The sequence below is a fragment of the Kogia breviceps genome, chromosome 2, assembly GCF_026419965.1.
Source record: "Kogia breviceps isolate mKogBre1 chromosome 2, mKogBre1 haplotype 1, whole genome shotgun sequence".
Classification (NCBI taxonomy): domain Eukaryota; kingdom Metazoa; phylum Chordata; class Mammalia; order Artiodactyla; family Physeteridae; genus Kogia; species Kogia breviceps.
Genome location: NC_081311.1, coordinates 76106387 through 76133829, shown reverse-complemented (window position 1 = coordinate 76133829; position 27443 = coordinate 76106387). Strand labels below are relative to the sequence as shown.

Genomic DNA, 27443 nt, shown 5'->3' with positions numbered 1-27443 from the left:
GTGGGAGGATGGCAAGGACAGACTATTAGTCAAATCTGAGCAGCAGCTACTCACTTTGGGGATAATCTAGAGAAAGTGAAAAAAAAAAAAAAAAGAAATTAAAGACTTCTGTGTTGGCTGCTCAGTTAGAACTCCTTACTAAAGGGAATGCTGCCTACCCTAGTCAACCTGTGAAGGGATCAGGAAGAGGGGACTGTAGAGGGAGACTCCGGAGGAGGCAGGGATTGCAGGGAAAAGAGGATCAGCAGGACCCGGAAGAACAAAACCTTCAGCCAGGAAATACTTGGCAAATGGCTCAAAATGGGCAGATTGTGAGAATCTCAGAGGTGCGAACTGGTGAACCATATGTGTCAGTAACTTTCCCTCAGGCTAATCTCTGCCTGTTCTAATAAAGTCTGGTGCTACTTACTCTGCAGTTTCCTCAGAAATTTCTCATTTTCCATCTGGTGGCAGATTGATACAGATTGTTGGTATTTTGCATCAGTCTCCTACTTGTTCCTTTTCCTCCACAATTCCCATGCAGATAGGTCCTCTAACTTGGGAATGCATGTTCTTACTTTCTCCTGATTCTTCTATAAACCTACTGGGGAGAGACCTGTTGTGCAACTAAAAGGCTGTCATATTCTGTACTCTGGATGGAGTAGCTGTGGAGCTCCGTGGGGAAAAGACACCTGATTTGCTCATGATGTGCCCTTTGAAAGAAAAGGGGTATGGCAGAGAGTGGCAGTTTCACACCATGCTGGGCAAGCACACCAAGTGAAACAAATCAATGCATCATGCTGGGCTTAGGAAATGATTTTTCTTTCCTTCTACCTATGTGGAGAGGTTTTCTGAATTGGAAGATTTCGTTTTTAACATCTTTGTCTTGTTCCTGATCTTAGGAGGAAAGCGTTCAATCTTCCATCATCAAATATGATGTTAGCTGTGGGTTTTTCAAAAATGGCCTTTATTAGGTTGAGGCAATTCCATTCTATTCCTAGTTTGTTCTGTCTTGTATCATGAAAGGGTGCTGGATTTTGTTGCTTTCCTGCATCTCTTGAGATAATCATGTATTATTAAATGAGATAACAATATGAGTTTTTTCTGTTACTATGATGTATTAATGTAATAGTCATTTTTGATTTTCTGTAATTGATGGTTTAGCATCTTGAAATCATGGGCCAAGTTAATGGCTAAAGATATTGGCATACATACCATCCCTGTGTTTCCACAGGTGTATAAAAACCCCACCATCTGTGTTTTGCTTCCTGCCCAATAGGGCACTTCCCCACCTAACATAGTATAGTTAGGTTACTATAGTTTATCACCACCACTGTAGCAAGAAAGGCTTTCGTTCATGATTTCTCTTCATGTCTTCTGTCTCTTGACTGGTGTTTCCCCATGTGGCCCTGCATGGTGTGGTGTCTCTTTTTCTCTTGAACATTGTAAGTAATGAAGTCTTCTTTCAAAGGCAATTGTCTCCATGTCTATCATTTTATCATGCCTGATTAAAACAAATCCCAGGTACGTCTGGATTGGTGCAGTGAGCAGGGTGGTTCAGTGACAGATGAGGATGACATGTCTCCAGATGGCTTTTGGATTACTAACTGGATCCAGCTGACAGCAAATAATGTTTGGGAAGGCTCTGCTGGCTGTTGACATACTTGTGCTTTAGCAGCCACCGCGTAGTGTTGTATCTGTTGGTTTTTTCTGGTTATCCAGCCCAATTGTGTCAGAGCTCAGAAAGCTGAGCCCATCCTGAGCTTAGGGTGCTGTAGTCTGAGCAAAGAGGTCCCCACTTGGTCCCTATATGTTTTGATGCACCTAGTCTGGATGCAGTCTCCAGGGGTGCTTAGGGTAATTGGCTATCATACTGAGCAAAGGTTCCCTAAAGGGATGGGAACAGTTACCCTCCCACCCTCACCTGGCGAGCTTGATCTGTAGGTAGGGGCTGCTCCAATACTCTCCCTTGTTTTCCTTGTATGCAAAAGACATACTAGCCTGTCTCATTAGGTAGCAGGATGCTCCCTGGCTAGGCATCATTAAATTGGAAGGACCTAATGAACAGTTTGAGGGCACCCACCCTATAGAGACCATGGCTCCCCACAAATGTTATGTTACTGCAAAATCCTGTGCTGTCCTCCACCGTGCTGTTGTCACAGTTTGATCCCAGACCCACTGATATAAGATATGAGGGCCCATGCCTGGAGACCAGTGGCCCAGCGTTTATTGAAAAAGGGGAAAGGAATATCTGTTTTGAACTCCCCCCGCAAACTAAGGCTGTGGTCCAATTAATAAAATATTATAAAATACTAATCAATTATATCTCCTAAGTGCTGCTGATTATCAGTACACAAAAGGTCTTATACTCTTAACAAAACATGTTAAAGCTAAGGCTGATGCCACTCTTGCAAATTCACAGTGCTTTCAATGGTTCAACCTGTTTGTGGTTAGTTGTGAGTTCAGACATGTGAATGACAGACACAGTAATGTGTCATAGGATTATCAAGTTCAGTCATTTCAATTTTTGCAGTGGTTGCTATTACCTGTTTTTATTTGTGTACATTTGAATCCTAAAACGCCAAAATGCAAGTGTAAACTTTACGATGAATTTTCTGAAAAGTGGAAATTTATTAAGCAAGGAAAAATTCCCTTTGAAGATTTTTTGCAGTATGTAAAAATGGTAGTGGGAATTCCCTGGTGGTCCAGTGGTTAGGACTCCATGCTTTCACTGCCAAGTGTATGGGTTCAGTCCCTGGTTGGGGAACTAAGATCCCACAAGCCATGCAGTGTGGCCAAAAGGCAAAAAAAAAAATGTAGTGAGTCAGATATAAACTGGCATATACTAACAGCTAAGCATAAGAGATGTATAATTTCTTCAGCTAGTACTATAGAAAGAGATAAAATATTTTTTTATTAATAGGAATTCAGATTGAGATATAGTAATTGCAGCGGAAGCTGTAAATACCCTCCACGCCGTACATCATCACCAGTCTTTCAGCTCAAATGACTGAATGTACTGCTGCCAGAGTATTTTCTAATTCCAGAGTTGCAATCATAATTTCAAGTGCCAGGGCTTCCCTGGTGGCGCAGTGGTGAAGAATCCGCCTGCCAATGCAGGGGACACGGATTCGAGCCCTGGTCGGGGAAGATCCCACATGCTGCAGAGCAACTAAGCCCGTGTGCCACAACTACTGAGCCTGTGCTCCAGAGCCCGGGAGCCACAACTCCTGAAGCCCGGGCGCCTGGAGCCCATGCTCCACGACAAGAGAAGCCACTGCAAGGAGAAGCCGGCACTCACCACAACTAGAGAAAGCCCACGCATAGCAAGAAGAACCCACTGCAACTAGAGAAAGCCCACGCACAGCAACCAAGACCCAACACAGCCAAAAGTTAAAAACCTTTAAAAGAAAAATTGCAAGTGCCAGGATAAAGTCCACTGCAACAACAACAAAAATAGTAGCTTCAGTTATGATTACACAGATTATCAATGTTCTAAATGCCTCATCTTTTTTCTTTTTTTTTTTAGCATCATCGCTGTGGATGCAAGCAATTACAATGCAGAAAATACATATTTTCCCCTTGCTTCTGCATTGCTTTTGGTTGAGGTAATAAAAATACAAATTTTGATGGATGTTTGCATGAAGGTGCAGACATGTTTATTCCAAGGTTAAACAAAGCATGAATGATTCTGTGGAAAATGTTGACTGTGCTGCCAATATTCTGCACAATGCTTGCTGTTCATATAGCTTCTGATGTTCTTTCTGTTGATGTTGAAGTAATTGTCATGAAGTTGTTCCCTTACTTCAGCACTTATACTATTTGAATTGAGTGATTAAAGGATTTTTGTGATTTTTGTGATTTTTTTAAATTGGCATTCAGTATTTTTCATTTCTCTTGCATTCAGGAACTCATTGACTCTAACAAACACAGCTGTAAGAGTTCTCTATTTAAAGCACTGAAATAATATTTTAATTCTCAAGAAAAGGCTCCCAATTATGTTTAACCTTTTAAATATTCCATTGAATGAAGCTAATTTGCTTATTTCTTGTACATAGATTTCAATATCTTTTTAGCAATAGGATTATGGAAATTGAAAGAAGAGCAAAAAGTGTTAGTGAAATATTCCACTGTTTAATGAAACTTAGTGAAATCTTCATGTCAGACTGTTCTTAAAAGGGAAAACATTACTTATGGAATAATAGGAATAGGAAAATAAATTTTGACTTGTGGATAATCATTATTGTACTTGCCATGATTGTATTTTGAAATGAGTTTCATCTCTTGAAGAATTTGATTCTTTTACATGGATGTTACTAACTGCTCTTAGAGCATGAGGACAAGTGGAATTGTCATGTGTAGTGTTAAAAAGGAAAGGAAAAAATTGACAAAAAGTTTTATCAGTGGATAGCATGTTAAAAACTTGTCAATCAAGAGATCCATCATAATCCTGAAGAATTGAAAAGGCAAGTTCCGCCATGAATAATGGTATTATGTGTTTCAACAAATCAAATCTGAAGAGCAATTCCTAGAGTTGTTAACTTTATGCCATTATATCTGCTCAGAACGCTGAAGTTGAATGTCTTTTCTCATTAATGAATGTCCAGTGGACAAAGAACGAAGTAAGTGAGATGTGACTACTGTAGAAGATATGTTATAATGAAAATGGAGCAATGTAACAGTCTCTGGAAGAAATTCTATAACTCAGTTCTGCAGGAACTGTTAAGGAGAGCCAATATATCAGGAAAATATTTAATGAAAGATACGTAATTTAGATACTTAAAATTTATTGCAGATGAACAACGAATAAAAGTATGTCTGATGGCTTGTATTTGCTAAATCTGGCAATTTTACCCAATGTGCCCAAAGTCACAGGCCCTTTTCTTTTTTTTTTAATTGAAGGAAGTATACTTGATTTAGTGTTGTATTAGTTTCAGGTGCACAGCAAAGTGATTCAGTCATATATGTGTATGTATATATATATATATATAGAACTTCAGTTATATATAATCTATATACATACACATAAAAATACTCTATCAGATTCTTTTCCATTATAGGTTATTACAAGGAACTGAATATTGTTCCCCTATGCTATACAGTAGGTCCTTGTTTATTTTACATATAGTAATCCCAAACTCCTAACTTATCCCTTCCCCCTTCCTCTTTAGTAATCATAAGTTTATTTCCATCGCAGAGCGTTTTCTAATTGAGGTGGCTCTAAGGCTTTCGGGAAATGTACCGTGCGCAGCTTTCTGGCACAGGACGGGGCTGTCACTCTGGGCCTTCTGCGCATGTGCACTGCCTCCCCCCCAGCCCCCGGATGCCGGGCGTGTTCCCGTTCCGCGGCCGCTGTCTCGCGAGGAGATGGTTGCGGAGCCTCCGGCGGCTGCGGGCCCGGCAGCTGGCGAGGAGGACGCTGCTGTGGAGAACCGGGGTAACATGAAGCTCCAGGCCAGAGGGGGGTGAAAGAGGAAACGGCTTTGTTTCCATATTCGGTGTAAATCTGGCCCCGTTTTTATGCACCTGATGAGAACCTGCACGTCCCAGCGCTTAATTTTCTCATCTCCAAGGTTCCCTGTCGTTTGAGGCCTCGGTAAGACCGCGCGGAAACTGGCCTTTGGCTGTCAGTAGATGCGCACTTTTTTTCTCAGCGGAGACCCTTGTTCTTTTCCACTCAGGATCTCGCTGAATCCTCCCAACCACCTGTGGTCAGCGTCGCGTCCCCTTTCTAACAGTGAGGCTCCAAGACGGGATAGAAATTCAAAGTGGCGAAGGGAGGAGGGGCAGGAGCAATGATAGATCCATGCCTCGTTCTCTGCCCAGCATAAAATCTGAGCGTGAGTCGATCGCAGCAGTAAGCAGCTTGAGTACCCTAACCCCTCAAGGAAATAGTTTTGAAGTGAATGCAGCATTGGTTTGGGGGGATTTTTTTCTTGTTTCCAAAGAACCTGTGGGCTTAAATGGAGGCGTCCAGGCTCCTCTGACCCCCTCCAGCTTTGCCTGTGCCCTCAGTAGCACCAGTTTGCTTTTACAGGAGGTCCTGCTTAAGATCCAGGAGCTTTCGATCTTGGATGAATATTCTAACTGGTTTAGGTTCCACCTTTCTTGCAACAAAGCGGCTTTTGTGAGGTAGGAAGGGGGATTCCCGGGAGCGGGAATTGTCTCGGTAGGATAAACAGTTCGCCTGAGACCTCAGTAGAGATCCAGAGCCCAGGTGCAAAGACGCTTGTTGCTCAGCCGGAAGCAATTTGGGTCCTCCTGCTGGAACCACTGTCATACGCATACCGTCACAGACTGCGTGATGGTGGAAACCTTGGGCCAACTTTCCAGAGAGATGTAAGCTGTGGTTGGGATAGGACAAGACAAAAGGAACAGAAGAATCTGCTTCTTGGCGAGTTGTGAAGGCATCGTGTGGAGGGAAGAGCTGACCAGCCACAGGGGACGGAATTACCTTCTTCCTTCACTCTTTACTCCACTCTTTCTGAGCTCTGAGCTGTTCCCACACTCAGCACAACTAGAGATACACTGATGCCCCCTCTATCCCGATCTTACAGAATCAGAGATGGTACTGCAAGACAGATCGTTAAGACTTGCACTTAAGACAGGTCTATTTCTGCTTTACTTAAAAGATGGAGTTGGGTTGGGGTGGGCAAGAAGTGGGTCAAAAATGTTAAGTGGTTACAATTCTACATTTTGTTATGGCAGAATCAAGAGGAGACATGGAGTCTCTTGATGGTCTAGGCAGGTCTTTTCTTCTTTAACAGATAAGTCAAAACCAGTTTTGTTTTGTTTGGGTTTTTTTTAATTAAAAAATACTTTTGAGACCTGAAACCAATTTAAGAGTAAACCTTTTCTTTCCTTCCAAAAACGACCAGCCCTTTTTTCCTTCCAAAATACCCTATCCTGTTTTTCAGAACCTTGTTGAGATTCTCTGGTTTGTAATGAACATTACAAATTTTTGTGCTGAATATTTTGGCTCAGCATCAGTTTTAATGAAAGCATTGTGTTCTGTTCCTTGGCTTTCCCTAATTGGCTTAATTAGTTTAATGTGTTGTTTATATTTTTTTGTGTTAGAGCATACATTGTTAACAAATCAGCAGAAAACAAATGTTTTTACATTTGAAAACTAGCTTGTCCAAACATTACATAATCATCCCAGAGTCATGCATGGACACCGAGTGCTTCCCTCCCTCACTGTTATCCTTTCTGCTGCTTCTCAAAGTGTCTCCCATTCTGAGGTGTTTTGCCAGCTGCTATGTGGAGCTTTCTAGGCAGGTGATGTCACTCATGAGCTTTCCTTCTTTCTCAGGTGTACCCCCTCAGTTCTCTACATTCTTCCAGGAGCAGCAGAAAATGATCACGTCCCAGGTGAGTCGTTTAATTTATGCACAGTTTTGCTTATCACTGATTATTTGAGGTTTATAAAATATCTGTACATTCATATGAAATAGTAGAAATAGATATGTTAACATCAGGAAAAATATAGAAGTCAGCAAATTGCAGTCCATGGGCCAAATGTAGCATGCTGCCTGTTTTTTTATGGCCCACAAACTAAGAATTTTTAGATGATTGAGAAATCAAGAGTAATAGTCTGTGATGTGAAAATTGTATGTAATTCAAATCTCAGTGTCTGTAAAGTTTTATTGGGACACAGCCATGCTCATTCATTTATGGCCGTGGCTGCCGTCAAATTACAAGGGCACAGTTAAGTGGTTGTGACAGAGATTGCATGGCTCTCAGGCCTAAAATATTTACTATGTGGACATTTACTGAAAAGGTTTGCTGACTTCTGATATAGAACAGCAGATAACAGTAGGACAAAGGTGCCATGTAGGTAAATGCAGATCCTGTGATCTTACTGAGTTGTGAAACTGGGTCATAAAAAAGTTTTTTGATAGACTTCATTAGGTGACATTGTGAACCTTTTTTTTCTTTAATTTTTGGCTGCGTTGGGTCATCGTTGCTGCACGCAGGCTTTTTCTAGTTGCAGCGAGTGGGGGCTACTCTTGCAGCACCAGGCTCAGTAGTTGTGGCGCACGGGCTTAGTTGCTCCACAGCATGTGGGATCTTCCCGGACCAGGGCTCGAACCCGTGTCCCCTGCATTGGCAGGCAGATTCTTAACCACTACGCCACCAGGGATGTCCAGTGACATTGTGAACCTTCTAGCGACCATCTTGCAGTTGCATAAAGAAGTGGTAGGAATAAAGTGAATGATTTTTGTCTAATCCAGGGGAAAAGTTGAGATGTCGAAAGAAAATATGTGATAAATAATTCAAATGAATTAGAGCAGCATTAGGACTCATGGTTGTTCAAAGAAGGGACAAGTCTGGGTACACCAGGGCGACCTAGGTGGTTAGTAGGATGAGGCAGGCTCTGTGACAATACTGAGGACTGGGTAGAATATAAATCTATGTAGAATATGGCAAGGGATTCTCCTATTTTAATTGTGGCAAAATACATATAACATGAAATTCACATTTTAGCCATTTAAAAGTGTAGAATTTAGTGGTATTTTGTACATTCGTGATGTTATGCAACCATAAACATCACCTACTTCAAGAATATTTTCATCACACCAAAAGGAAAACCCATACCCTTAATAAGCAGTACTATAGCTTAATAAACAGTTACTCCGTATCCCCCGCAGCCCCTAGCAACTGCTAATCTGTTTTCTGTTTATGGATTTGCCTTTTCCGGATAGCTCATATAAATGGAATCATAAAGTCTTTTGTGGGTGGCTTCTTTCACTGATCATGTTTTCAAGACCCATCCATGTTGTAGCTTGTATTACTACTTCATCCCTTTCATGACTGAATAAATATTCCATTGTATGTATATACTACGTTTTGTTTATCCATCATTTGATGGGCATTTGGGGGTGACTCCATGTTTGGTTATTGAGAATAGTGCTGCTGTGAGCATTCATGTACAAGTTTTTGTTTGAAGATCTATTTTCAGTTCTTTCCTGGGAGTGAAATTGATGGATCATGTGATAATTCTGTGTTTAACTTATTTTGAAACTGCTAAACTGTGTTCTGCAGCAAGTCCCTTGCAAGTCCTTATGAATTTTATGTTAGCTTTCCTATTTCCGCAGAAAAAGGCTGTTAAGATTTTATAAATTTTTAATTAATTAATTATTTTTTGGCTGCGTTGGGTCTTCATTGCTGCACGCAGGCTTTCTCTAGTTGCGGCAAGTGGGGGCTACTCTACGTTGCAGTACGCGGGCTTCTCATTGCGGTGGCTTCTCTTTGTTGAGAGCACGGGCCCTAGGCATGCAGGCTTCAGTAGTTGTGGTGAACGGCCTCAGTAGTTGTGGTGCACAAGCTTAGTTGCTCCGCAGCATGTGGGATCTTCCCAGACCAGGGCTCAAACCCATGTCCCCAGCATTGACAGGCAGGTTCCTAACCCTTGCGCCACCAGGGAAGTCCAAGACGAGATTTTGATAAGGATTACATTGAATCTGTAGACCACTTTGGGGAATCTTGCCACTTTAAGAATAATAAGTGTTAGAATCCATGAACTTGAGATGTTTTTCCATTAATTTAGGTTTTTAATTACTTTCAGCCATGTTTTGTAGTTTTCAGAGTACAGATCTTACATATGCTTGCTTAAATTTATTCTTAAGTATTTTGTTCTTTTATTTTTTTATTATTTTTAACATCTTTATTGGAGTATAATTGCTTTACAATGGTGTGTTAGTTTCTGCTTTATAACAAAGTGAATGAGTTATACATATGTTCCCATATCTCTTCCCTCTTGTTCTCCCTCCCTCCCACCCTCCCTATCCCACCCCTCCAGGTGGTCAGAAAGCACCTAGCTGATCTCCCTGTGCTATGCGGCTGCTTCCCACTAGCTGTCTATACACTACATTTGGTAGTGTATATATGTCAATGCCACTCTCTCACTTTGTCACAGCATACCCTTCCCCCTCCCCATATCCTCAAGTCCATTCTCTAGTAGGTCTGTGTCTTTATTCCCTTATCGCCCCTAGGTTCTTCATATCCATTTTTTCCTTAGATTCTATATATGTGTTAGCATACAATATTTGTTTTTCTCTTTCTGACTTACTTCACTCTGTATGACAAACTCTAGGTCCATCCACCTCACTACACATAACTCAATTTCGTTTCTTTTTATGGCAGAGTAGTATTCCATTGTATATATGGGCCACATCTTCTTTATCTACTCCTCAGTTCATGGACATTTAGGTTGCTTCCATGCCCTGGCTCTTGTAAATAGAGCTGCAGTGAACATAGTGGTACATGACTCTTTGAATTATGGTTTTCTCAGGGAATATGCCCAGTAGTGGGATTGCTGGGTCATATGGTAGTTCTACTTTTAGATTTATAAGGAACCTCCATACTGTTCTCCATAGTGTTGTATCAATTTACATTCTCACCAACAGTGCAAGAGGGTTCCCTTTTCTCCACACCCTCTCCAGCATTTATTGTTTGTAGATTTTTTGATGATGGCCATTCTGACCAGTGTGAGATGATATCTCATTGTAGTTTTGATTTGCATTTCTCTACTGATGAATGATGTTGAGCATTCTTTCATGTGATTGTTGGCAATCTGTATATCTTCTTTGGAGATATGTCTATTTAGGTCTTCTGCCCATTTTTGGATTGGGTTGTTTGTTTTTTTGATATTGAGCTGCATGAGCTGCTTGTAAATTTTGGAGATTAATCCTTTGTCAGTTGCTTCATTTGCAAATATTTTCTCCCATTCTGAGGGTTGTCTTTTGGTCTTGTTTATGGTTTCCTTTGCTGTGCAAAAGCTTTTAAGTTTCATTAGGTCCCATTTGTTTACTTTTGTTTTTATTTCCATTTCTCTAGGAGGTGGGTCAAAAAGGATCTTGCTGTGATTTATGTCATAGAGTGTTCTGCCTATGTTTTCCTCTAAGAGTTTGATAGTGTCTGGTCTTACATTTAGGTCTTTAATCCATTTTGAGTTTATTTTTGTGTATGGTGTTAGGGAGTGTTCTAATTTCATACTTTTACATGTACCTGTCCAGTTTTCCCAGTACCACTTATTGAAGAGGCTGTCTTTTCTCCACTGTATATTTTTGCCTCCTTTATCAAAGATAAGGTGACCATATGTGCGTGGGTTTATCTCTGGGCTTTCTATCCTGTTCCATTGATCTATATTTCTGTTTCTGTGCTAGTACCATACTGTCTTGATGACTGTATCTTTGTAGTATAGTCTGAAGTCAGGGAGCCTGATTACTCCAGCTCCATTTTTCTTTCTCAACATTGCTTTGGCACTTCGGGGTCTTTTGTGTCTCCATACAAATTGTGAAATTTTTTCTTCTACTTCTGTGAAAAATGCCAGTGGTAGTTTGATAGGGATTGCATTGAATCCGCAGATTGCTTTGCGTAGTAGAGTCATTTTCACAATGTTGATTTTTCCAATCCAAGAACATGGTATATCTCTCTATCTGTTTGTATCATCTTTAATTTCTTTCATCAGTGTCTTTTAATTTTCTGCATACAGGTCTTTTGTCTCTTAAGGTAGATTTATTCCTAGGTGTTTTATTCTTCTTGTTGCAGTGGTAAATGGGAGTGTTTTCTTAATTTCACTTTCAGATTTTTCATCATTAGTGTATAGGAATGCTAGAGATTTCTGTGCATTAATTTTGTATCTGCTACTTTACCAAATTCATGAATCAGCTCTGGTAGTTTTCTTGTAGCATCTTTAGGATTCTCTATGTATAGTATCATGTCATCTGCAAACAGTGACAGCTTTACATCTTCTTTTCCAATTTGGATTCCTTTTATTTCTTTTTCTTCTATGATTCCTGTGGCTAAAACTTCCAAAACTGTGTTGTATTTTAGTGGTGAGAGTGGGCTGTCTTGTCTTGTTCCTGATCTTAGTGGAAATGGTTTCAGTTTTTCACCCTTGAGAATGATGTTGGCTGTGGGTTTGTCATATATGGCCTTTATTATGTTGAGGAAAGTTCCCTGTATGCCTACTTTCTGCAGGGTTTTTATCATAAATGGGTGTTGAATTTTGTCACAAGGTTTCTCTGCATCTATTGAGATGATCGGGTTTTTCTCCTTCGATTTGTTAATATGGTGTATCACATTGATTGATTTTCATATATTGAAGACTCCTTGCATTCTTGGGATAAACCCCACTTGATCATGGTGTATGATCCTTTTAATGTCCTGTTGGATTCTGTTTGCTTGTATTTTGTTGAGGATTTCTGCATCTGTGTTCATCAGTGATATTGGCCTGTAGTTTTCTTTCTTTGTGACATCTTAGTCTCGTTTTGGTATCAGGGTGATGGTGGCCTCGTAGAATGAGTTTGGGAGTGTTCCTTGCTCTGCTATATTTGGGAAGAGTTTGAGAGGATAGGTGTGAGCTATTCTCTAATTGTTTGATAGAATTCACCTTTGAAGGCATCTGGTCTTGTGCTTTTCTTTGTTGGAAGATTTTTAATCACACTTTCAATTGCAGTGCTTGTAATTGTTTGTTCATCTTTTCTATTTCTTCTCGGTTCAGTCTCGGAAGGTTGTGCATTTCTAGGAATTTGTCCATCTCTTCCAGGTTGTCCATTTTATTGGCATAGAGTTGCTTGTAGTACTCTCTCATGATCCTTTGTATTTCTGTGGTGTCAGTTGTAACTTCTCCTTTTTATTTCTAATTCTATTGATTTGAGTCTTCTCCCTTTTTTTCTCGATGAGTCTGGCTAATGGTTTATCAATTTTGTTTAATCTTCTCAAAGAACCAGCTTTTAGTTTTATTGATCTTTGCTATCAGTTCCTTTATTTCTTTTTCATTTATTTCTGATCTGATCTTTATGATTTCTTTCCTTTAGAGTAGGCTAACTTCAGGCTAACTTTAGAGGTTTTTTTGTTCTTCTTTCTCTAATTGCTTGAGGTGTAAGGTTACATCGTTTATTTGAGATGTTTCTTGTTTTTGAAGGTAGGATTGTATTGCTATAAACTTCCCTCTTAGAACTGCTTTGGCTGCATCCCATAGATTTTGGGTCGTCGTGTTTTCATTGTCATTTGTTTCTAGGTATTTTTTGATTTCCTCTTTGATTTCTTTAGTGATCTGTTTGTTATTAAGGTGTGTTTTATTTAGCCTCCTTGTGTTTGTATTTTTTACAGATTTTTTTCCTGTAATTGATATCTAGTCTTATAGTGTTGTGATCGGAAAACATACTTGATACGATTTCAATTTTCTTAAATTTACCAAGGCTTGATTTGTGACCCAAGATATGATCTATCCTGGAGAACGTTCCATGAGCACTTGAAAAAATGTGTATTCTGTTGTTTTTGGATGGAATGTCCTATAAATATCAATTAAGTCCATCTTGTTTAACGTATCATTTAAAGCTTGTGTTTCCTTATTTATTTTCATTTTGGATGATCTGTTCATTGGTGAAAGTGGGGTGTTAAAGTCCCCTAGTATGATTGTGTTACTGTCATTTCCCCTTTTATTGCTGTTAGTATTTTCCTTATGTATTGAGGTGCTCCTATGTTGGGTGCATAAATATACACATATAAAAATACAGTTATTATATCTTCTTCTTAGATCGATCCCTTGATCATTATGTAGTGTCCTTCTTTGTCTTTTGTAATAGTCTTTATTTTAAAGTCTATTTTTTCTGATATGAGAATTGCTACTCTAGCTTTCTTTTGATTTCCATTTTCATGGAATATCTTTCTTCATCTGCTCACTTTCAGTCTGTATGTGTCCCTAGGTCTGAAGTGAGTCTCTTGTAGACAGCATATATATGGGTCTTGTTTTTGTATCCATTCAGCCAGTCTGTGTCTTTTGGTGGGAGCATTTAATCTATTTACATTTAAGGTAATTATCAATATATATGTTCCTATTACCATTTTCTTAATTGTTTTGGGTTTGTTATTGTAGGTCTTTTCCTTCTCTTGTGTTTCCTGCGTAGAGAAGTTCCTTTAGTATTTGTTGTAAAGCTGGTTTGGTGATGCTGAATTCTCTTAGCTTTTGCTCATCTCTAAAGGTTTTAATTTCTCCATCAAATCTGAATGAGATCCTTGCTGGGTAATCTTGGTTGTAGGTTTTTCTCCTTCATCACTTTAAATATGTCCTGCCACTCCCTTCTGGCTTGCAGAGTTTCTGCTGAAAGATCAGCTGTTAACCTTATGGGGATTCCCTTGTGTGTTATTTGTTTTTCCCTTGCTGCTTTTAATATTTTTTTCTTTTTATTTAATTTCTTATAGTTTGATTAATATTGTCTTGGCATGCTTCTCCTTGGATTTTTCCTGTATGGGACTCTTTGTGCTTCTTGGACTTGATTAACGATTTCCTTTCCCACATTAGGGAAGTTTTCAACTATAATCTCTTCAGATATTTTCTCAGTCCCTTTCTTTTTCCCTTCTTCTTCTGGGACCCCTTTAATTCGAATGTTTTTGTGTTTAATGTTGTCCCAGAGGTCTCTGAGACTATCCTCAATTCTTTTCATTCTTTTTCTTCATTCTGCTCTGCAGTAGTTGTTTCCACTATTTTATCTTCCAGGTCACTTATCCTTTCTTCTGCCTCAGTTATTCTGCTATTGATTGCCTCTAGAGAATTTTTAATTTCATTTATTGTGTTGTTCATCACTGTTTGTTTCCTCTTTAGTTCTTCTAGGTCCTTGTTAAACATTTCTTGTATTTTCTCTATTCTATTTCCAAGATTTTGGATCATCTTTACTATCATTATTCTGAATTCTTTTTCAGGTAGACTGCCTGTTTTCTCTTCATTTGTTAGGTCTGGTGGGGTTTTGCCTTGCTCCTTCATCTACTGTGTGTTTTTCTGTCTTTTCATTTTGCTTATATTACTGTGTTTGGGGTCTCCTTTTCTCAGGCTGCAGGTTCGTAGTTCCCGTTGTTTTTGGTGTCTGTCCCCAGTGGCTAAGGTTGGTTCAGTGGGTGGTGTAGGCTTCCTGGTGGAGGGGACTAGTGCCTGTGTTCTGGTGGATGAGGCTGGATCTTGTCTTTCTGGTGGGCAGGTCCACGTCTGGTGGTGTGTTTTGGGGTGTCTGTTGCTGTATTATGATTTTAGGCAGCCTCTCTGCTAATGGATGGGGTTGTGTTCCTATCTTGCTAGTTGTTTGGCATATGGTGTGCAGCACTGTAGCTTGCTGGTCATTGAGTGAAGCTGGGTCTTGGCGTTGAGATGGGGATCACTGAGAGATTTTCGCCATTTGATATTACGTGGAGCTGGGAGGTCTCTTGTGGACCAGTGTCCTGAAGTTGGCTCTCCCACCTCAGAGGCACAGCCCTGATGCCTGGCTGGAGCACCAGGAGCCTTTCATCCACACCGCCTAGGAAAGCTGAGACAATGCTGTGGCGTATCATGGGCACAGATGGGTGATCCCAGCTGGACAGGAGCTGTGTTATGACAGTACCAGAGCCTGGATGGATCCTCTGACCCCTACATGGCCTCGTGCTGTGATCCAAGAACTCCTGCGGAATGTCCTACCCATGCTTGGGTCAGTGCAGACATCTACTGAAGTCCGGGGTCTGTCCTGTAAGGTGACCTGCTAGTGTTGGAGGGTCTCCTGCAGAGGCAGGGGTGGCTGTGGCTCACTGTGAGGACAAGGACACTGGCAGCAGAAGTTCTGGTAAGTACTTCCTGGTGTGAGCCCTTCCAGAGTCCGCCATTGGCCCCATCAAAGAGCCGGGTAGGCTTGTATTTTGTTCTTTTAGATGCTATTGCAAATGGAATTATTTTCTTCATTTCTTTTTTGATTGCTTACTGATAGTGTGTCAAAATAAAACTGATACTCAAGTGTTAATATTATACCCTGCTTGGCTGAATTTGTTCTAGTTCTAATAGTTACTTGGTAGATTCAATACCTTTTATTGATATTTATTTATTTTTTTGCCTAATAGCTCTGGCTAGAATTTCCAGTACAGAGTTGAATATAAGTGACCAAAGCAGGCATCCTTGTTTGTTTTTTTACCATCTTAACGTTCTTAAGTGTACAGTTCAGTAGTGTTAAGTTTATTCACACTGTTGTGTAACCAACCTCGAAAACATTTTCGTCTTGCAAAACTGAAACTCTATACCCATTAAACAAAAACTTCCCGTTCCCCTCTGCCCCCTAGCCAGTGGCATCCTCCATTCTACTTTCTGTTTCTGAGTTTGACTACTCTTGATACTTCATATAAGTGAAATTATACAGGACTTGTCTTTCTGTGACTGGCTTATTTTACTTAGCGTAATGTCATCACGGTTCTTCCATGTTGTAGTATGTATCAATTTCCCTTTTTAAGGTTGAATAATATTCCATGTGTGTATATATCACATTTTTGTTTATTCATTCATCTGTTGATGGACATTTGGTTTGCTTCTGCCTTTTGGCTGTTGTGCATAATGCTTCTACGAACATGGGTGTACAGGTACCTCTTTGAGACTCTGCTTTCAGTTCTTTTGGATATTACCAAGAAATGGTATTGCTGGATCACATGGTAATTAAATTTTATTTTTTGAAGACCCACTATACTGTTCTTCACAGCAGCTGCACCATTTTATATTCCACAAACAGTGCACAAGGGTTCCAATTTCTACATATCTTCAGCAACCCTTGTTATTTTTTTTTTAGATTCCACATATAAGTGATATATGATATTTTCTTTCTCTGTCTGACTTCACTCAGTATGATAATTTCCAGGTCCATCCATATTGCTGCTAATGGCATTATTTCATTCTTTCTACCGACTGAGTAATATTCCACTGTATATATGTACCACATCTTCTTTATCCATTCCTCTGTCAATGGACATTTACATTACTTCCATGTCTTGGCTATTGTAAACAGCACTTCAGTGAACACTGGGGTTCATAGATCCTTTCAAAGCATCGTTTTCACTGGATATATGCACAAGAGTGGGATTGCTGGATCATGTGGTAGCTCTATTTTTAGTTTTTTAAGGAACCTCTATACTGTTCTCCATAGTGGCTGTATCAATTTACATTCCCACCAACAGTGTAGCAGGGTTCTGTTTTCTCCACACCCTCTCCAGCACTTATTGTTTGTAGACTTTTTGATGATGGCCATACTGTCTGGTGTGAGATGTTATCTCAGTGTAGTTTGATTTGAATTTCTCTAATAATTAGTGATGTTGAGCAGCTTTTCATATGCCTCTTGGCCATATGTCTGTCTTCTTTGGAGAAATGTCTATTTACATCTTTCACCTGCCTTTTGATTGGGTTGTTTGTTTTCTTGATATTGAGCTGCATGAGCTGTTTGTAAATTTGGGGGAATTAATCCATTGTTGGTTGCATCATTTGCAAATACTTTCTCTCATTCTGTGGGTTGTCTTTTCGTTTTGTTTATGGTTCCCTTAGTGTAAAACCTTTTTTTTTGCATCGCTGTCAGTTTTATTATAAAGTTTTAAACATTTTAAGATATGTGTTTATTCTTTTTTTTTTTTTTTTTTTTTTTCGGTATGCGGGCCTCTCACTGTTGTGGCCTCTCCCGTTGCGGAGCACAGGCTCCGGACGCACAGGCTCAGCGGCCATAGCTCACGGGCTTAGTTGCTCCGCGGCACGTGGGATCTTCCCGGACCAGGGCACGAACCCGTGTCTCCTGCATCGGCAGGCGGATTCTCAACCACTGCACCACCAGGGAAGCCCTGTGTTTATTCTTAATGGGTTCATCGAAGAGAATCTGGAGATCTAGAAAATCACAAAGATTGTGCAAAAGCTTTTGAGTTTAATTAACTCCCATTTGTTTAGTTTTGTTTTTATTTCCATTACTCTAGGAGACAGATTGAAAAAGATATTGCTGTGATTTATGTCAGAGAGTGTTCTATGTTTTCCTCTAAGAGTTTTTTGGTATCCAGCCTTAGATTTAGGTTTTTAATCCATTTTGAGTTTATTTTTGTGTATGGTGTAAGAAAATGTTCTAGTTTCATTATTTTACATGTAGCTGTCCAGTTTTCCCAGCACCACTTATTGACTAGACAGTCTCTTTTCCATTGTATATTCTTGCTTCCTTTGTTTTACATTAATTAACCATAGATGGATGGGTTTATTTCTGGCCTTTCTATCCTGTTCCATTGATCTGTATTTCTTTGTGCCGGTACAGTGCTGTTTTGATGACTGTAGCTTTGTAGTATAGTCTGAAGTCAGGGAGCCTGATTCCTCCAGCTCTGTTTTTCTTTCTCAGGATTGCTTTGGCTATTTGGGTTCTTTTGTGTTTCCATACAAATTTAGAGCCTTTTTGTTCTAGTTCTGTGAAAAATGCCATTGGTAATTTGATAGGGATTGCATTGACTCTGTAGATTGCCTTGGGTGATTATTGTCATTTTTACGCTATTGATTCTTCCAATACAAGACCATGGTATAACCTTCCATCTGTGTGTATCATCTTCAGTTTCTTTCATCAGTATCTTATAGTTTTCAGAGTACAATCTTTTGCCTCCTTAGGTAGGTTTATTCCTAGGTGTTTTATTCTTCTTAAGGCGATGGTAAATGGGAACGTTATTAAATTTCTCTTTCTGATCTCTCATTGTTAGTGTATAGAAATGCAGATTTCTGTGTATTACTTTTGTATCCTGCAACTTTGCCAAATTTGTTGATGAGCTCTGGTAGTTTTCTGGTAGCATCTATTAGGATTTTCTATGTATAATATCATGTCATCTACAAACAGTGACAGTTTTACTTCTTCTTTTCTAATTTAGACTCCTTTTATTTATTTTCCTTCTCTGATTGCAATGGCTAGAACTTCCAAAACTATGTTGAATAAAAGTTGCAAGAGGGATATCCTTGTCTTGTTCCTGATCTTAGAGGAAATGCTTTCAGCTTTTCATCGTTGAGTATGATGTTAGCTGTAGGTTTGTCATATATGGCCTTTATTATGTTGAGGTATGTTCCCTCTATTTTTATTTTTTGAGGAGTTTTATCATAAATGGATATTGAATTTTGTCAAAAGCTTTTTCTGCATCTATTGAGATAATCATATGGATTTTATTCTTTAAGTTATTAATGTGGTCTATCACATTGGTTGATTTGCAGATATTGAAAAATCCTTGCGTCCCTGAGATAAATTCTACTTGATTATGGTGTGTGATCCTTTTAATATATTGTTGAATTCGGTTTGCCAATATTTTATGGAGGATTTTTGCATCAATGTTCATCAGCGATATTATCCTGTAATTTCTTTTTTGTGGTGTCTTTGATTTCGGTGTCAGGGTAATGCTGGCCTTGTAGAATGAGTTTGGAAGCATTCCTTCCTCTGCAATTTTTGGGAACAGGTTGAGAAAGATAGGTATTAACCCTTTTCTAAATGGTAAAATTCACCTGTGACGCCATCTGGTCCTGGACTGTTGTTTGTTGGGAGGTTTGTTTGTTTTGCTTTGTTTTTAATTGCAGATTCTGTTCAATTGCTGGTAAGTGGTCTGTTCATACTTTCTATCTCATCCTGGTTCAGTCTTGGGAGATTTTCATTTATTGTAATTTGTCCATTTCTTTCAGGTTGTTCACTTTATTGGCATATAGTTGTTCATAGTAGTCTGTTATGATCCTTTGTATTTCTGTGGTGTTGGTTGTAACTTCTCCTTTTTCATTTGTGATATTGATTTGGGCCCTTTCTTTTTTCCTTGATGAACCTGGTTAAAAGTTTATCAATTTTATCTTTTTGAAAAACCAGCTCTGAGTTTCATTGAACTTTTTATTATTTTTTATTCTCTATTTCATTTTTTATTGCTGATTTCATTCCTTCTGCCTTTGGGTTTTGTTCTTTTTCTAGTTCTTTTAGGTGTAAGGTTAGGGTGTTCATTTGAGTTTTGTTTCCTGAGGTAAGCTTGCATCACTATAAACTTACTTTTTAAAACTGCTTTTTCTTCACCCTGTATATTTTGGATCATTGTGTTTAGTTTTCATTTGTCTACAGGTATTTTTAAATTTCCCTTTGATTTCTTCAGTGATCCATTGGTTGTCTAGTACCATATTGTCTAGCCTCCACATGTTTGTGTTTTTTGGCAGTGTTTTCTTGTAGTTGATTTCTAATTTCATGGCGTTGTGGTCAGAAAAGATGCTTGATATGATTTCAGTTTTATTAAATTTACTGAGGCTTTTTTTTTTTTTTTTTGGTGTCCTAGCATGTGATCTGTCCTGGAGAATGTTCCATGTGCACTTGAAATGAATGTGTATTCTGCCGCTTTGGATGGACTGCTATATAAATATCAATTAAGTCTGTTTGGTCTAGTGTGTCATTTAAGGCCAGTGTTTCCTTGCTAATTTTCTGTCTGTATGGACTGTCCATTGATTCAAGTGAGGTGTTAAAGTTCCCCACTATTATTGTGTTACTGTCAATTTCTCCCTTTATATTTAATATTTGTTTTATGTATTTAGGTGCTCCTGTATTGGGTATTGGGTACATATATGTTAACGAGCGTCATATCCTCTTTTTGTATCGATCCCTCGTTATGTAACCTTCTTTGTCTTTTGTTAAAGACTGTTCTAAAATGTATTTTGTGTGATAAGAGTATTGTTACCCCTGCTTTCTTGTGGTTTGCATGAAATATGTTTTTCCATCCCCTCACTTTCAGTCTGTATGTGGCTTTAGCTCTGAAGTGAGTCTCTTCTAAGCAGCATATAGATTGGTCTTCTTTTTTAATCAGTCAGCTACACCATGTATTTTGATTGCAGCATTTAGTACATTGATGTTTCAAGTAATTATTGATATGTACATACTTATTGCCATTTTATTATTTGCTTTATTCTTATTGCTAATGCTTCACAGTCTTTATCTAGTAAATTACTTATTTCCATTTCAGTAGTTGCTTTTTCAGGGATTTTTCTCTTGCTCTTTCAATTGAGACAAATTCTTCTGTCTTCTCATTTTGCTTAACTTACTTCGTCTCTATGAAATAGGTGAAGCAGGTATCTACTGCGATCCTGAAGAGGTGTCCTTACGTGGGAGCATTCCCATACTGTGCGTGTGCCCAGTGGCTTTGGTGGTATAGCTGGATTTGACTTGAACACAAGTCATGTCTTTCCTCAGGTTGTGCTGGCAATTATCACCTTGGTAGTAGGTGTTGCTGGAGATGTAGGGACTAGGGCTGGATACAGGTTTGAGCTCAGGCTTCCCCTCTGCTCAGTGGCTGTTTCTGCCCTGTTGGGGATGGGGGTAGGTTCTATGTTGCTGGTCTAGAAGCCCTGAGGGCTGGGTCCAAGCTGGCTCCGTTCCCTTTAAGTATGTGCTCTCCCACTCCCAGCACTGGCACCCTTACTCCAGAGGGAAGCAGCTCTGGAGCAAGGTAGGGTACTTGGCTTGAGCCCCGCACGCTGGCCATGGCAGTCCTGCCAGGGCAGAGATCTGGACTGCTGATGCATTGCCTGTGTGAGTGCTAGCAATGTCTGCCCCCACCTTTCTCCAACGCTGCTTTGGATCTGAGCCTCCTTTTTCCCTCACAGCTGGGCTCCTCCCTTGGCCTCTGCTTCCCTTGACCTGGTGTGGAATTGTGCTGTAGAACAAGTAGGGCCCGTGTGGGCTCTCAGTGTGGGTCTGGGCATGGGCTGTGGTGTTCTGACTGCAGATGCACCAGTAATGGCTGTCCCTGCTTTGTTCAGATGTCATATTGGGTTTGAGCCACCTGTTACACACATCTGGGACTTCACCCAGTGAGGAGGTGCATTGTGAAGCAAGTGGTGCTTGAGCATTTACTGGGTTCAGGCTTGGGTGTCTGCTGGGTTAGTCGCAGGAAATTGGTCAACCATGAATGCAGTTTTCAATCTGCCTTGCTTCAGGAGCTAGCCAGCATGTGCATGCTCCTCACTGGCAAAGTCCAGGTTTCCCATAGCCCTCCTGTTACTCTTACTGGCATTCCAACCAGCCGAGGGGCTCATCTTTCCTATGTTGGGTCCCTGAATATGTTGCTCGACCACTTTCTCCCCAGAGAGGATTTCCATCTGTCTCATCTCCCTTTTCTTCCATGTCTTCTCTCAGGGGCACAGGTTCCAGCCAGATCACTTCTCTTAACTTCCTACCTGATTCTGTGTGGATCTTTCTTACAGCCTTGGTTGTACAGGATTCTTTCTGCCAGTCTCCAGTTAGTTTTAAGTGAGAATTGTTCCACATCTAGGTGTATGTTTGATGTGTTTGTGGGGAGAGGTGAGTTCCACATCATACTGTGCTATGTTGATCTCCTTCCTCTGTCAAGTGACTAGTTTGCCCACTAAGTTAACTCTGGTCTCACTTATTTACAAAGACCTATAATATAGATATACTTGGAGACATTCTCAAAGTAACTAGGAGATTTGGATATAATATTAGGGTTTTACAAAGTTACAAAGCAAAGAATAATAAAAACAAATCACCAAGAAGTAGTTATTGAATCCAGAGAATCCTCAAGGGCTCAGGATAAGACGGATCATTTTTCACATGGAAGTTAGAATTATTTTTCATCCTTAAATTCTCCAGTTTTCTCAGAAATATCTTGTACTGATATTTAAAGTGTAAGAAATCAATGAACCCTTCAACTGATTTTATCACAAAAATAAATCTCTTTGTAATTAATGTTTATTTAATTTAACTCAGGTATTCATTCAGTAACTTCTTATGAGAATCTACTAAGTATCCTTTGCTCTGTACTGTAGATTCTAACAAAAATGAAATTTTGGCCCCTGCAAAAGAGCCACTCTCAGTGGGGCACAAGTGAGAGATGGCCGCACTGATAGAATACTTGAAAAGCCTTGTACCTGAGGTGCACACAAAATTCTGCTTCATGTTATTTTTTAAGAAATTGCAGCTGTTTTTTTTTTAACATCTTTATTGGAGTATAATTGCTTTACAATGGTGTGTTAGTTTCTGCTTTACAACAAAGTGAATCAATTATACATACACATATGTTCCCATATCTCTTCCCTCTTGCATCTCCCTTCCTCCTACCCTCCCTATCCCACCCTTCTAGGTGGTCACAAACCACCTAGCTGATCTCCCTGTGCCATGCGGCTGCTTCCCACTAGCTATCCACCCTACGTTTAGTAGTGTATATATGTCCATGCCGCTCTCTCACTTTGTCACAGCTTACCCTTCCCCCTCCCCATATCCTCAAGTTCATGCTCTAGTAGGTCTGTGTTTTATTCCTGTCCTACCCCTAGTCTCTTCATTACATTTTTTTCTTAGATTCCATATATATGTGTTAGCATACGGTATTTTTCTCCTTCCGACTGACTTCACTCTGTATGACAGACTCCAGGTCCATCCACCTCACTACAAATAACTCAGTTTCATTTCTTTTTATGGCTGAGTAATATTCTGTTGTATATATGTGCCACATCTTCTTTATCCATTCATCTTGCAGCTGTTTTATTGATCACCTTATCACACCTGCCTGTAGTAAAAAATATGAATAAGTTGATATTTAAGTGTTGTTTGAAAAAGTTTCCTGTCATGATAAAACTCTTATTATTTCAGCTAATCAAAGTGAATATATTTCAAATATTAATGAATAAGTATTAAATACAAAAGTAAAATTTTACTGGAAAAGCATCTTACAGAGATGAAGTTGGATAGATTTTTTTTTTTACAAACTAGTTTATCAGCAGATGAGAATTACTAGGATGAGAAATAGTTGGCATTAATTCTATTCCAAGTTCAATTCCATGGATGTAAGCATTGAGAAAATTTGTTTGCATAAATAAGTAGATATGAATGAATGGAGTTTTATTATAGTAATGCCTTTAAATTTTTTGAATCCTTACAAATCATATGCCACTAAAGATCTGACAAAGAAAAATATACTTTTAATGATCTATCAGCTGGTAACTCTGATTAGGTTCTCTCTCAACTTAACTGAAAGCAAGTATAGACATCCCTTGGTATCTACAGGGGATTGGTTCCAGGATCCCCTCCAAGGATAACAAAATTGACTGATGGCCCAAGTCCCTTAGTTGGCCCTCTGTATCTGCGGGTTCAGCATCCTTACATATGGAGGCTGACTGTAACTGAAAACCACTTGACTTGTAAAATGATAAGTTCTCACTCACCAGTCAGTTGTTCCTTTCTTTGATGTGCTTGAGCGTTTTCATCATGGGGGTACTTCACTTTAGTAAGGTTTTCCATATTCTTTATGAGTATGTTTTTTGGTAAAGAACATGTATCCTGACATTTTAATTCTAATATGAAGTACTCTGCCCTTTATATTGAGAATTTAACCTGTTTTCATTTTGTTATGATTACTTATTTGAATTTATAGCAGCATTTATAGCAGCTTGACTTCAATAACCTGCAAAAAACTGCTCCTTTATATCTGTGTCCCCACCCCTTTCAGTTGTTGATGTCACAAAATTTACATCTTTCTTTCTTTTTCTTTCTTTCCTTCTTTCTTTCTTTTTCTTTCTCTTTCCTCTCTTTCCTTTCTTTCCTTTTTCTTTTCTTTCAGTATAATTGTTTTACAATGGTATGTTAGTTTCTGTTTTATAACAAAGTGAATCAGCTATACATATACATATATCCCCATATCTCTTCCCTCTTCCATCTCCCTCCCTCCCAGCACAAAATTACATCTTTATATAATGTGTGCTCCAAAACAAAAATGAATAATTCTTAAGTCTCCAAATTATGTAGGAAAAAAAAGATTTGGAATTACAAACCAAAGTTACATTAATACTAACTTTTATTCTAAATTTTAAAAAACGTATAACTCTTAAATCACATAGAAAAGATAAAGCACAGTTAAAAATGATGTAATACTAGTTCTGTAATTGCCTGTGTATTTGCCTTTATTGGATCTTTATTTGTATGCCTTCAAGTTAATGTCTAGTGTCTTTTCATTTTACTTTGCAGGACTCCCTTGAGCATTTCTTGCAGGGCACATCTAGTGGTCATGAACTCGCTCAGCTTTTGTTTATCTGGAAATATCTTGGTTTCTTCCTGACTTTTTGAAGGACAGTTTTGCTGGATATAGTATTCTTAGTTGACAGGTATTTTCATTTAGCACTTGAATATACAGACCCGCTGTCTCCTGACTGCCAAAGTTTCTGATAAGAAGTCTGAAGATAATCTTAATTGAGGATCCATTGTATGTGATGAGTCTCTTCTCTCTTGCTGCTTTCAAGATTCACTCTGTCTTTTGAAAGTATGATTATAAAGTATCTTGATATGGGTCTCTGATTTCATTTTACTTCGAGTTTGTCGAACTTCTTGGATGTTTATATTCATGTATCTCATTAAATTTGGGAACTTTTCATTCAAATATTAGTCAAATATTTTTTGTATATTTCTGTGAATTTCTTCAAAGATTCTCTGTGCCCCTTTCTCTCTCTCTCCTTCTTCTTCTGAGACTCCCAAGATGTGTATTTTGCTCCAGTTGATGGTGTTTCACAGGTCCTATATGCTCTGTTCACTTTTCTTCAATCTTTGTTCTTTGTGTTCCTCAGCATTGATAATTTCCATTGTCCTATCTTCAAGTTCACTGATTCTTTTTTCTACCAGCTCAAGTCTGCCTTTGAATATCTGTATGAATTTTTCATCTCCATTATTGTACTTTTCAGCTGCATAATTTCTTGTTTCTTTTTAGGTTTTCTGTATCACTGACATTTCCATTTTGCTCACACATCATGTTTTTGACTTTCTCCACATCTTCAGGTTCTTTGAGCATTGGTAAGACAGTGGTTTTAAAGTCTTTGTCTAATATATCTGCCATTAAGTCTTTTGCAGGGACAGATTCTATTGATTTATATTTTTCTTTTTCATGGACCATACTTTCCTGCTTTTTTGTATACTTTGTGTGTGTGTGTGTGTGTGTATGTGTGTGTGTGTGTATAAATATGGAACTTATTGCTCATGGAAATTTTATTTTTAACTCTTTGAGCAACAGCCTAACTTTTCCACAGCATCATGAACCATTTTTCATTTCCACCAGAAATGTATGATGGTTCCAAATTCTCTAATTCTGGCCAAAATGTGTTTTCTGCTTTTTGATTATAGTCATCCTACTGTGGGTAAAGTGGTACCTCATTGTGGTTTTGATTTTCATTTCCTAAATGTCTAATGATGTTGAGCATTTTTTCATGGTTTGGACATTTAAAAAAATCTTTGGAGAAATATCCGTTCAAGTCCTTTACACGTATTTTATTTGGGCTGTTTTTCCTTTCTGTTGAGTTGTAAGAGTTCTATGTATATTCTGGATAATCACATTTCAGATACATGATTTGAAAATATTTTCATCCATTCTGGAGATTGTCTTTTTTCTTTCTTGATAAGATACTTTCATTTTAATTTTGATGAAGTCCAATTTATCTGTTTTTACTTTTATTATTTATGCGTTAGTGTCATATCTCAAAATACATTACCAAATTTTATATTTTATTCTAAGAGTTTTATGGCTTTACCTCATATTTAGATCCATGTTGACTTAATTTTTGAATATGGTGTTGACAGTTGTCTAACATCATTCTTTCCTTGAGATATACTGTTGACCCAGGTCCAGACTATTCTTTCCCCATTGAATGGTCTTGGCCCCCTTGTTGAAAATCAGTGGTCCAGAGGTATGTGTTTATTTTTGGATTCTCTATACTGTTCTGGTGGTCTTCATGGTTTTTTAAAAAATATTTATTTGGTTGCATGGGGTCTTAGTTGCAGCAGGCAGGCTCCTTAGTTGTGGCTTGTGGGCTCCTTAGTTGCGGCTCCAGGGCTCGTTAGTTGTGGCATGCAAACTCTTAGTTGCGGCATGCATGTGGGATCTACTTCCCTGACCAGGGATCAAACCTGGGCCCCCTGCATTGGGAGCATGGAGTCTTATCCACTGCACCACTAGGGAAGTCCCTGGTCTTCATGTTTATACTTACACCAGTATCTATAGCTTTGTACTAAGTTTTGAAATCAGGAAAGTGTGACTCTTCCCAATTTGTTCTTTTTGTTTGTTTAAGATTGTTTGCACTCTTTAGGACTGCTTGCAATTCCATAATTTTTAGTATCAGGTTTTCCATTTGTGCAGAAAAGGCTGTTTGAATTTTAATGGGGATTGCATTGAATCTTCAGATCACTCTTGGTAGTACTGCCTTTTTAAAAAATATTTGTTTATTTGGCTGGATCTTTAGTTGCAGCATGCATGTGGGATCTAGTTCCCTGACCAGGGATCAAACCCGGCCCCCCGGCATTGGGAGTGTGGAGACTTAGCCACTGGACTGCCAGGGAAGTCCCAGTACTGCCATTTTAACAATACAAAGTCTTCCAAACTATGGGCATGGAATATTCTTCCATTTATTTAGGTCTTCTTCAAGTTCTTTTCACAGTATTTTGTAGTTTTGCATATCCCTGGTTAAATTTATTACTAGGTATTTTACTCTACTGGATAATATTGTAAGTAGAATTTTTAAAATTTACTTTTTGGGTTGTTCATTGCTGGTATAGAAAAAAAAAACCTGATTTTTGTGTGTTGATTTTGCACTGTTATATAAATAAGTTCCTTTGTACCTTTTTAAAATAATAGATTCCACATATGAGTGACATCATTTGATATTTGTCTTTCTCTGT

At 38.8% G+C, this 27443-nt stretch overlaps 1 protein-coding gene across 1 annotated transcript in view; it reads left to right on the top strand.

Moving 5' to 3' along the window:
- Positions 1–5282: 5282 nt before the first annotated feature.
- Positions 5283–27443, top strand: part of LOC131751363 (zinc finger protein 37A-like) — a 56904-nt gene continuing 34743 nt past the window's right edge. Inside the window, exons 1-2 of the mRNA XM_059055060.2 lie at positions 5283–5575; positions 7292–7350. Coding sequence (XP_058911043.2) covers positions 7336–7350 — 15 coding nt within the window. The 5' untranslated portion in view covers positions 5283–5575; positions 7292–7335. The remainder of the gene's footprint in view (positions 5576–7291; positions 7351–27443) is intronic.